The sequence below is a fragment of the Falco naumanni genome, chromosome 3 (genome assembly GCF_017639655.2).
Source record: "Falco naumanni isolate bFalNau1 chromosome 3, bFalNau1.pat, whole genome shotgun sequence".
NCBI classification, from domain to species: Eukaryota; Metazoa; Chordata; class Aves; order Falconiformes; family Falconidae; genus Falco; species Falco naumanni.
The window spans coordinates 106,880,807-106,893,046 of record NC_054056.1 but is presented as its reverse complement, the minus strand read 5'-3'; the positions used below and the strand labels follow the sequence as shown (position 1 = coordinate 106,893,046).

At 38.8% G+C, this 12,240-nt stretch overlaps 1 protein-coding gene across 2 annotated transcripts in view; it reads left to right on the top strand.

The window, feature by feature from the left end:
• The window catches only part of ADCY8 (adenylate cyclase 8), a 131,010-nt gene that overhangs the window by 106,721 nt on the left and 12,049 nt on the right, over positions 1–12,240 (top strand). For both annotated transcript variants that reach the window (XM_040588342.1, XM_040588341.1), the window contains 3 exons: positions 906–1,078; positions 3,968–4,049; positions 9,705–9,863. In XM_040588342.1, the coding sequence (XP_040444276.1) occupies positions 906–1,078; positions 3,968–4,049; positions 9,705–9,863 (414 nt within the window). The remainder of the gene's footprint in view (positions 1–905; positions 1,079–3,967; positions 4,050–9,704; positions 9,864–12,240) is intronic.

The window sequence follows — 12,240 nt, the reverse complement described above, 5'->3', positions numbered from 1 at the left end:
CTTAGAAAGTCATATGGCAGTGTCATGATACTGCCAGCAGCATGCTGCAGATTTCAGGGATGCAGACTTTCCTACAGAGGAACTGCATTAAAGAAAAGCTGTACTCAGAGAAATAAATGCTATCTCTCCTAAAGCTGTATGATAGAAGTCAATTTAAACTACATTTGGACTGTGGTGTTGATGTTGCTATTTTAAATCTGAACAGCTCATGGCCATGATTGTCTCTCTATATCCAGTATCAGCTGCATGAATTGCATTTGACAGATGACTAATCATTGAGAAAAATGAAACAATGAAGAGATTGGAAAATTAGATATGAATAAAATTTCCAGGCATCACATTTTAAGAGAATAACGTAACTAAGCTAGACCTGCAATATTAAAAAACAAACAAACCAACCAAACAAACAAAAAAACTCCCAAAAAACGAACTGCTATGGCTTTATCCTCTCTTCAAGTAGCATGGGAAAAGGATTAAAGCAGGAATACTCCCATCCTGATTAATGTGGGTCTTGTGGAAGTTCAGAATCCAAAGGAATACAAATTATTTTCTCTCAGTTAACTTTGCATTAGCAAACTAGTACATGTAGTGTCTATCCCTTTCCTCTTTTAATTATACAGGATGCCCTTTCCCTTCTAATACAACAGAAATGCCATGAAGCCACAAATGAGGATTTCTGCTAACACGGAGGTGCCATTCAAAGCAGAGAATTTATGATTTCACATTCTATTTTAGCAAAACCCTTCTTTTCAAAGTGCCTGTGCCCTAAGACGACTTAGCTGAGCACTGAAATCCAGATCAACTTGGTTTATGCTTCTGATCACTTGATCATTTTAGGTAGATATTTTTGGAGTTAGTGTGTAGTCACTGATCACTGAAAGTAACCGGTGCTGTTTTCTATTCAGTATTTTGTCTTCACTGGTGTGCTGGCAATGGTGACGTGTGCAGTCTTTCTTCGTCTCAACTCTGTCCTGAAGCTGGCAGTACTTCTCATCATGATTGCGATCTATTCTCTGCTGACTGAGACCATTTATGCTTCCCTTTTTCTGCAATACGACAACTTTAACCACAATGGAGAGTAAGTGTTCACAGCCCCCTTTTAGGAAATGCTTTTTAATAAGGTAATGGGTCAAGTCTTGCCAGAGCATACATGTGTTGGATAACACCATAGTTAAGTATGGAGTGATGGTTGCAAGAGGCAATGACTAATCCAAAAAGGTTTATAATGTGATTCTTTCTCAGGCCTTTTTATTAGAATGTTCATTCCATGAGGACAGTTAAATACTGAGCAGGGTTTGTCTTTTTTGTCTCCCATAGCCTACCCATGTTGCTAAAAGTATGCATTACAGTGCGTATACATCGGTTGCTTCTATTCCTGGAAACTCCAGAGATACTGATTGAAACTCCCACCTCAATTTAAGAAAACCAGAGTGAATTGATTTTTTAGGGGCAGGTGTTTAACTGAATAAAATCCAAACTATAATGTGCAGTTGTAAAAGATATAAGGAATACAGGCATGATCCCATTTTGAAGGAGTACATTTGAAGGACAGACTCCTCCTCCCAGGCTTTCTTCCCAATAAGAGGAGGTGAAGAGGAGGACAGAAGAGCCACACTAATTTGCAGAGTCAGAGGTGCGCTAAGTATAGCAGTAACTGAATCTACAGCAGCAGCGATTTAGCTCATTCAGAAAAACACTTCTTCAGCCTTTGATACTTGACCAATTTAGTATTGCAGTTGCTTGTGCTTGTAAGTGCCTTCCAGATGAAGATCCTCAGAATGACAGCAAAGCATGGATCTGCAGTACAATTAGTTCTCATAACAGCCATCTCTTTATGCATAGTAAGGCTCTGCATGCATATCTTTCCTTGCTAGCTTCCTGTAGTACCAAGGTACTAAAGATTTGGGATTCAATTCCTTTTTCTAATGCTAGTTGTCCACTTACAGACTAATGATATGACAGAGCGTATTCACAGCAGACCCCAGCAAATATGACAAATGGCAGTAAGCAATACTTTGGCTAAGTACCTGGATGTAGAAATTAATATCATTCTTTAATTTTTGTCACTAATCAAGCCTGGTAAAGAAAGGTTGTCCCTTGTATGAAAATCTTAGAGAACTCAGAGTAGTTTCTATTCCCTGTGTCAATGAAACTATCTAGTGACTTTCATCACAGAACGGTAAGAAAGAGCCAGGAATATCTTCTAGAGCAGCCAGCAGCCCAGGACATAGGGAACTGAGCTGAGATGCTCCACATTCAGGACAAGGGTCCAAACTTCAGCTCTGACATCAGGAACATTTATTTATTTTCTTAGTTATACCAACTAGCTGATTAAAAGGTTTTGCAATTCCCTGTGAAGCCCATCTAGCTCATATATTTGTGGCTAAAGCTACATTACCAGAACGTGCAGTAACAGATGCATTATAAGATCTTTAAGGCTGTTGCCTTTAGCCACTGTACAAAGGGTCTTTCTGGAATGAAATCTTAGGGAGGTTGTACTTCAGACAACGTCAACATGGGAAACATTTGAATTCCAAAATATTTGCAGATGATATCTGCCTGTCTTTTGCTCTATACTGATGACTCATCCCATTAGGGGCACATTTCCTCACAGTAAATTCTGTATTAGGCCCACAAAGTCAGTTCAGTTAGCTGTCTCACACAGAAGTTTCCTTTTGGTTTAGTCTCCATCAAGCTCTGCTCTTTCTAACTTCTCTGTCATCAGAGTCCTCCTCTGACAAGTATCATCTGATCTTATTTTTAAATTACTACAGAAAGTGGATTCAGGGTCAGAACTTTGCTTTATTCTTAGATCTCAAGGCAGGCAGAAGAGTGTCCCAAAGTCTCTTCCAACTTCCTCTCCTTGTTTACTCCTTTATTAACTTTTTTTCACAGCTTCAGGCTTTAAGGACCTCTTAACCATCTCCTCATATTTCTTCATCTCCCTTCAAAAAGATAATTGCCAAGTATCCATGTTTGATTCACCTGCAAATTTAGTTCTTTCTCCCTTTTCTTTTACTATAAGATTGACCCTACCAGCTCCCCAACAACTTCATTTATGTCTTTTCCCCTGGGAAACATGCCTTTTAAAAAACCTCTAATACTATAGATAGTCACTTTCTTCAGTTTTTTCATCTTTCCACATAGTTGTAATTTTCCCTCAAATTTGAAACCCCTCTTAACTGTTCTGGATCCCTTTCACCTTATTTTATCACGCTTTCTTCATGTTCTGCACATAGCATCTCAGAGATTTCATACAGCCAGTACCTTCTTGGCTCATCTTCTTTGATTTCCTACTGCCTGCAAGGGTTTCCTCTACTCCCCCTGTGTTGGGCAAGCATTTCTTCTCTGCACTCCTCTTTGTGGCTCAGTAAAATCAGTCCTAATTACTGTTTGCTATTTTTGTTATTCCCCTCTGATCCACACCTTCCTTAACTCACCTGTCATGTTCTATAAACCTTTCCCACAATAGGGGGATACTTAGCTGTCAGCACCTGCCTTGGGGTTGGTTTATCTTTTATCTTGAAACCCATTCACTGGGCTTTTATTTTCACGGTCTGGAAATTTCCCTTTCCCAGCTCCAGCGTCAACCTTTCCCCATCCAGCCTCCAACTCCTGCGCTACACAGGGGCTATGGTGGTCACAGCTGTTTACCAGGCTCCCAGGAAAGAGCCTGACTGACACCCAGCTTGTATATCACATTTGAAAGAGAAAGATCGTCAGCTTTCTCTGTACCAATTGCAGGCTACAGTTTAGTTATTTCATACATTTCTCTCCAAACAGTGAGCACTCCAATTGCACTCCTGTTCTCTTGAACTAATTATAGCCAAGTTAAATTTTCAAACAAAGGGGATTTTTTAAAGAACAACAGGAAGTACCAGGCTACATTATGAAATGAAACTTAAGAACAATTACAACACTGACAAATTGATAACTGTATTTTCCTTTGATTTTTTTTTTTTTCCAGCACAGACTTCCTGGGTACAAAGGAGGCATCTTTACTACTGATGGCAATGTTCCTTTTAGCCGTATTTTATCATGGTCAACAGGTAATGCAAACATTTACTTTAACCATTCCCTATATCACTTGCAATTACAGGATGTGACAATAATTACTTACAAAATACCAACTGCCTTTTTATCCACTTGAGCATATGACCTTTAACAATTTAATAAACCGTGCAGAATCTGATTAAAGAAAGCCCACATCTGACACTGGCTAGCATTCTGTGCAATATTATATTCAGCAATATGGGAGTTATATTGCATTTTCTAATAGAAATTGAAGAAACAAACGGGACTTCATTTATCTTAGGTACATGTACCATTCCAGTGGCATCTGACTGCTTCAGTGCACTTGAGTAGGCGTAAAACCCAAATGAAGAAAGGGAATAAAAACCAGTAAATAATAAAACTCCCATGAAATAGCTTAGTATGTTCATAGAGGAAAAACAACAGATCTGAGGAAATAAGGAACATTTCTGGTTAAGCACAAACACTAACTTCTGCGGGTCATGGGCCACTTGCAAGAATTCTTTCACCAGGATTTAGGGGCCTCAGACCTTTAGTGTTGGTATCCTGGAGAAGGAAGGGAGAAACTGGGGATATCAAGAATCCATACACAGTGCACAGGGAGAGTGAAGTATGACAAATTAAGCCTGAATCAGCAAATGCATTAACTAAAAGCCACCTAAAGAAGGGTGTTTTCTCCACAGTACTTCTGATCAGCAACCTCTAGGCCGCTGCATGTCCAGCATGCTGACTTCAGGCAGTTTCCATTCACTCAAAGGCAAACGGGGCCACTGCACTGAAGGAAACAGCAGCCACAACTGCCTTCAGACATTGTCCTACACGTTCAACTTGCTTAAGGATTTTCATTTCTCAGTTCTAATCTGAGTGAGGCAATAAGAGAGGAACGTTGCTGTGATGAATAAGATAATATTGTACACTTCATTAGAATATTGCAATAACTTTCTAAGTTGTGCGGGTAACCTATAGGCTCTGTTGCTCCCATAGGAAAGAAAAAAGAAGGCAAAACCTAAATATTCAAGTAATTTTCTTCCTTTTTATGTTCTTTTTGAGGAAATGATGAATGAGTGAGTAGGGGAAGCACGGGATGAAATGTGGTTTGTGCCCAGAGTTAAGTATGACTGAAGGCAATGTACTTTGTCATATCTTTTTCAAGGCATAAAGCCCATTTAGGAAAAATATGCAACAAATAAGAACTTAACATCCCAAATTTGTGATAAACCTTATCATATTGCAATGATTCTTAATATATGCAAAGATACAAATCTAAGGGTTGGGAATCATCTAAAGTGTGAGTCAGTACTAAGAAAACACTGAAGGAGATTAGGTAGAGCCAGGATTAGGCAGAATACAGGCAACGCTCTTCAGGATCACAATTCTGAGTGTAAATTCTGTCTTCTACAAAAGCCTTATCTGGGGTGTTTAAGAGTATTTTCCAGCCCAGAGGCCTGTTAGCACAGCAGAGTCTTTTTCCACCCCATTAATCTTCCTTCTTCCATAAAACTGGGTGGCTGAACTCAAACTACCCTTGGAAATGGTCCCTGAGATGTGCCAACTCCTGCGTGTTCTCCCAAACAATTCATAGGGCCACTCTGTCAATCTAACAATATCCAATGGTAGTACCCATAAACATTTCCTTGTATTGTTTAATTTCTTAATACAGAGTTAACCTAAAGGTTTCTGTATAAATGCTAACCAAATATATATACATATAAATTTAATCCAAAACACATAAATCTCTTCAATAGTCTGAACTGATGGGAAGCACATTAAGTCCAGTAAAGCTGTCCTCCAGCACAGCTTTGCTTCTCACAAACTGCAGAAGTATTCTAAAGTAGAATAGCTTAAAACTTGCCTCATTCTAGGTGGATTTACAAAAACCATTATTTTGTAAGATTAATTTTATGGGACTTCAGTATCTGAACAACTAACTAATATTTTTTACCCATTGTAATTTAAAGTTAATCCCCACTTTTGCATCCAGAATTTTAAGTTAGATTAAAAAAAAACCACAAAACGTTGGGGGAGACCATCTAATTAGACTCATAGCTTTCTTAAAATCTTTACCTGTACTTCAGCCAATAAACCCCAAGGATCTCTTGTGCTAAACCCATCATTAAAAGTAGTTGTGTTACTGTTTCGTGACACCAGGCTAAATAGGCCAAGTCCCTATTAGAAATTCAATTTCATCTAAAAGCACATCTTTTTAACACAATTAATATGCATTCTACAGCAGTGTTTCTGCAAAGTAAACTTGTGAACCATGAAAGAAGTGTTGTGGATAACTTCGAGGCTAGACTTATTCTTTTGTAGGATGTGTTCATTTACTGCTTATCTTTTAATGAGTTCAGTCAACATTTTGCATGAAGATAAACTATCCCTTGAAATCTTATCAAAATACAATACCATATACAGTACTAGAAATAAATCTCTAGTGAAAACACACAAAAAATAGCTTTTTAACCCTGAGCAAAACCTTCTGCCATGGTTTGAAAAGGGGTGGGTGGGTGAACAATTGCAAAGAGGGAGTAAAACCACCCACAGCAGACTCAGTTCCTCCTCTGCCTCCACCCCCGTTAGACCTAAAAAGGGGCCTTATAAAACAGAGAGCAAAATCCTCTCTGATTTCTTTTAAATTGTAGATCTAAGTCTAGATCTTGCCTACACCAGATGGCTGTAGGCCATGTTCTGCTGTAGGCAAGTGTTGATGGACTGGTTTGCTGCTCTGCTTCTGGGGCTTTTCCATGCAAAGGAAGACTTGCACTTGGACAGGGCAACCACGGACCGAATGAACCGAATAATCTCTGGATGTCAGCTGTAGCTTATCTCTACAGAGCCTTTTAGGAAGGGAGGAAGGACTGACACCCCTACACAGCAATTTGTCTGCAACAAGCATGACCCTCTGAACCTTCTTCATGCTTGGGGAAAAAGGGAGGAATGAGGTAACGCGAAGAGGAGATTGTTCCAACTGAAGGAGAAAGAGAGAGGAAAAGACATACTTAATTCTCGTATTATGCTTCAGGTGTCATCATAATCCTTTCCATATTCAGATTTTAGTGTAGTGAAAAAGAGGATATTTGCTTGTTTTATCTGGAGTTAGACTGTTTTAGGTGGTGGAAAGCATCCCTTTGGGATGTAAGTCCTCTTTTCCCATTCTCTAAGGAAAAATATGCTGTCCCTCGAACACTGATCCTTCACTTGTGCTTTCCTTGCATGTGGCAATCGTCTGCAGAGTGGTTGGGTTCTACAGCATTTGGAGGACATAGGTAGTGTTAGGCTTTCTGTGTAATGCATCTCTCTGTTTTCTTCACTTACTGTTGAATTAGGGATGTTATGCAGAGCTACATTTCAGGGCAAGAAAACCTGCACATCCCAGGATTTATATTGCAGACTGTCATTTTTATTGGCACTGGTGTGGCCAGGAACACTTCTTTACAAAAAGAAAAAATAGACCTAAACCTCAACCCTGTCATTTTGTTACTTTTAAGCAATATCAGAACTTAGCAAAGCATCTACTTGAAATTTTCTGTTTTCAGACGTCATATGTAGCATACCCTTTTATCTCCGAACTGGCAGTGTCATCTTAGTTGTCCACTGATGATGCAGGAAAAATATTTAATGTTGCAATGCCATTATAAATAACCAGAATGACATTATCCAAATTGTAAAGATTAGCTGCTGCTATTCTGAGCTAGGTCTAGAGATGTGAAATTTTCTTGTACAGCAGCATAAAAATTCAGCTGTGAAAAACTGTACTACAGGTTTTTTTGCAGAGCTCTTATTGTAGTAGTATTAAATATTTGAAGCATCAAAGAACTCAGAATTCACCAGCAGCTCCCACTCCAAGGCAATCTGTAAAATATGTTTTATAGCTTCTTGCAAAATTATAGTCAATGTTGCCTTCTCAGTTATCTGGTAGAGATAAGTCAGTTACGATCTGGCATGGGCTCTGTCTTCTAGCACAAAAAGAAGGAGAATGAAATTGAAAAATGTTGAAAAAATATTTAAAAATACTTTTTCCTAACATTTAATTTAGTCACAAGATGGAAGACCAAAATATTAGAGCTAGAGAAAAGCTTAGTTGTTTATAAAGGTGGCAATAGCATCCAGAGTGCAAGTAAATCACTGTTAAATTGCATACAAACTTTGGAAGTTTGTGCCAAGCCAGTGTCACTTAGCTTATAGGAGGGAAAGCTCCCTAGAGTGCAGTCAACCTATAAGCCCCCTTGCAAGGAGCTTTGCATTTTCTTCAGAACAGTTTGCCATTGGTCACCGCTGGTGATGAAAAATGTGCATGAGTCACTAAACAATGCCTAAATCCCCTCTTAGTCACTCCCACCCAGTCTTGCCCTTTATTTCAGCTTGGTACATGAGTTATATCCCAACCATTCCCTTAATCCCAGCACCTTTTGGCAAACCATTTGTTGTCTCTCCCAATTGTAAAATTCATCTGTTTGCTGGTATAATAGATTTCTCTGCTGGGTGTTTGATTATTATCTCTGGTTAGAGCATCTCAAGCCTCGTAAATATATTTTCTCTTTCAGTTTACTCCACAGAGGTATATTTCCATCATTTTCAATAAGGCTGTAGCTTAATAAGCCAACTCTTGGGCAAGCTATAGCATCACATATCTAAAAATCTGCTTAAACTCTCCTTCAGTGTAATGCACCCAAAAGCTCTGGCAACATTGATCTTGTCCATGTGCTGACATGCGTGTGCCTGTCAGGCAAGTAACATGATGTTTCGACGTGTTCCCTGCTTCAGCTAACAGATAGTTGCGATTTATGTATATATACACAAACACATATATATACACATATACATATATTTCTATATACACCCATACATAAAAATACACAATACATACATATATATGAATATATAAGCTGTGTTGTGCAGGAATCTTCCTTTTGTTCTGTACACATAAGCAATGAAAACCATTTAACTTTGGTTTGTTGCTGAGGGTATGACGCAACTGCCACTGTGCACGTGCTTAATTGTGATTGCACACTCTGGATCCACAGTACCTCAGGGACAGAGTATTCCAGGGGGTATCAAACAGCATGGCTTTCACTATCTTTTAAAATACTTAAATTAAAAATGACTGCATGTCCCAACAGCAGAAATACTTCATTTTGGTGCCACAGATTTGAAAGTCTCTGGGAGGGCGTTGGGCTGTTCTATATAGTTTTGTGGAACGATGCTCATCCTTGAGAAATAAACTACCTGTCTCTGCAACATGTTTAGCATGATCCTTGTGCCATTTTCTCATGAAACCCCTTTCACTTGAAAACACATATGAAAAGTGGAACATATTTATTTCATACCAATACCAATATCTTCCAATACCTTATCTCCTGTCTGAATCTGTTGTCTAACTAATAAGGAGGTGTTTAAAACAAAAATAATTTTGTGACATTTTCTAGCCGCTGACCATAGCAGTAATATGACAAATATTATTTTGCTCAAGATCCCTCTGAGACACTCACCATACATAAGGCAAAGAAATAATCTCTTTTTCTGGCAATGAAATCAAATTCTTTCAGAGTCAAAGATCTTCAGCCGCACTGAAGGTAGTTACATGGCAGAGGCAGCCTGCCAGGATGACAATACAATCTGTACTGTTCTTTTGTCAGGTTTTATTTTTGCCTTCTTTTTTCTTTCTGGAACCACAGCTTGAATACACAGCAAGGCTGGATTTTCTGTGGCGTGTTCAAGCAAAAGAAGAAATTAATGAAATGAAGGAGTTAAGGGAGCACAATGAAAATATGCTACGGAATATTTTACCAAGTCACGTTGCCCGTCACTTTCTGGAGAAGGATCGGGATAATGAAGTATGTATCAGCTTTATTTCTTATGTTTTTGTGTAATTAGCAAAAGAAAAGCAGATCTGTTAAGAAATCATTAGAACTTAGTTCTAAATGGTATTAATTACAAAAATACTGCAAATATTTGCTATCTGATCCACATTAAAATAACATTCACATTTTAAAGTAAAGGGTTCTGCACTTCTAGGACCACATCTGGAGTGGTGTTTCCAGGTTCATGCTCACCACAGGAGACACATGGACCTACTAGAGCAAGTCTAGCAGAGAGCTGCCAAGATGATTAGGGGATTGGGGCACTTTGCATACATAAGGAGAGGATGGGAGAGCTGTGTTTATTTAACCTTAAGAGGAAATGACTTAAAAAGGATGTCATCATTGCCTTCAGCTACCTAATGGGTGTTTATAGAGAAGACAGAGACAAACTCTTCCTCAACATGCAAGTGAAAGGACAAGAAGCAACAACACAAGTTGCAGGAAGAAAAATCTCAATTAGATACAAGGGAAAATGTCCCCTGGGAAAGCGATCATTGCACCGGAGCTCAGAGGGGCTGTGAAATCTCCAGTCCTGTAGACAGTCAAGCCTCAAATGAACAAGGCCATGAGAGACTTGACTTAATTGGCCCTGCTTTGAGTGGGAACTGTTATTAGGTGATCTTCAGAGGTCTCTTCCAACCTATGAGTCTATGAACAACTAGTATTCCTAAAAAAAGATATGTGAATTTAACAGAATGCCTGTGGAACTTTAAGGTACCCCAGTGTTGCAGGAGTACTATTATTACCTTGCCAGTTATTATGGAAGAAATCTGTGTAACAGGCTGCAACAGACCTGACCCTCTTGCATCTTCGGACCCAAGAGAACATTTTTGCTGTTTCATATTGCCCCTGAATTGCCTCTTTGGGCCAGTTAACAAAACACCCAATTCAGAAAGTTTGTAGCTATGTTCCCAAAGAGTGTTTGTGGTATACAAGGAAGTTTAATAATGGAGTCTCTGGATATTCCCAAGACAGTGTTTGAAGACACATTGCTGAAGAAATAAAAGAAAGTCCAGAATTTGTTTCTGAAAGCAGCAGTAAATCACTTACTCTTCATCTGAAATAAGGCAAATGTGTATTATAGTATTATGTGTGAACAAAGGCTATTGTATGATGAAACCGGAATTTTCTCATGTGACATTGGAATTAACTTTCATAATGAAGAGGTTACAAAGGTTACAAGATTCAGGTTGCCAGCACTGACATATCTACTGATTGTGCAGCAAAAAGGAATCAGGGCCACCCTTTTCTGATTGTACATTTTGGAAATAGATTTAGCTAGGTGAATTAGACCACGCAACCAGGAATCATTGTGTTCTGAAGATATGATTTTAAATATCACCTAGGGAAGGATGACATAGTGAGAAACTACAAGAAAAGGCACTTCAGAAATCAGCCTCCTGAGGAATTTAACACTGTGGATATTAAACTGCCATAAAAACACTGCTCTGCACATGAGAAAATGTGTGTGGAAGCAACCAGGTTAAAATGCTTCATTGCAAATGGAGCAGACCCTGATACCAGCCATGAGTGTGTCCTGGCACATCTGCATTATGGATTTTCAGGGAACACATGTCCTCTCGTACACATTTATTCACATGCACTCACATGCATAATAATCTTCAGAAGCAAATAGATGCCCCATGGATCACTGCTGATGCTTTAATAATTTGCCACTGAATTCAATTCCACCACCCCTGCTTTTTGTAAGGCAATTTCCAGAGTGACTATACTTGGGGATGATTTATGCATGAGCTGGCTGGCTGTAACATCTACCAGATTTCAGTACAATCAATCCTGCAGTTCATGTCTGGCCCTTAAGTTAATTTCTCTGCTTTCAAAAAATGAATTCCCAAATGCATACTGTAAGCATTTTCTCATGGATGTATTATTTCTGTCTTGATGCTTCTTACCAAAAATAGAAAAATCAAGCAGCTGAAGGCTCAGCCAGTTGTTTTCTACCTTCATGATCTGAGGAAAGAATATGTCTGAGTGTATATATGCTTCTCCTAGCACATATTGTCCAGTCTTCCATAAGTATCCACAAACTAATGTGTGTATTACTTTTTTCTATACCTATGAAAGGGAATAAGAGTGTCCTTAGAGTATGGTTTCCATGACCCTGCAGATGTTCTTCAATGGAAAAAAGTGTAAGGACAGGAAGGGAATCAACCAAGTTTTTTCTCAAAGCTTTGCAGTGTCTTTGGAAATTAGCAGAATTTTCCCACTTTTACTGTAGGATACATTGTTAAAGATTCTAGATAAGTAGCAGCACTAATAGCGTAGCAAAGTGCAGGGCAGGGATTCAGGGTGCTTTTCTAGGGGGAAGCAGGATGAAGGAAGAAGAGGA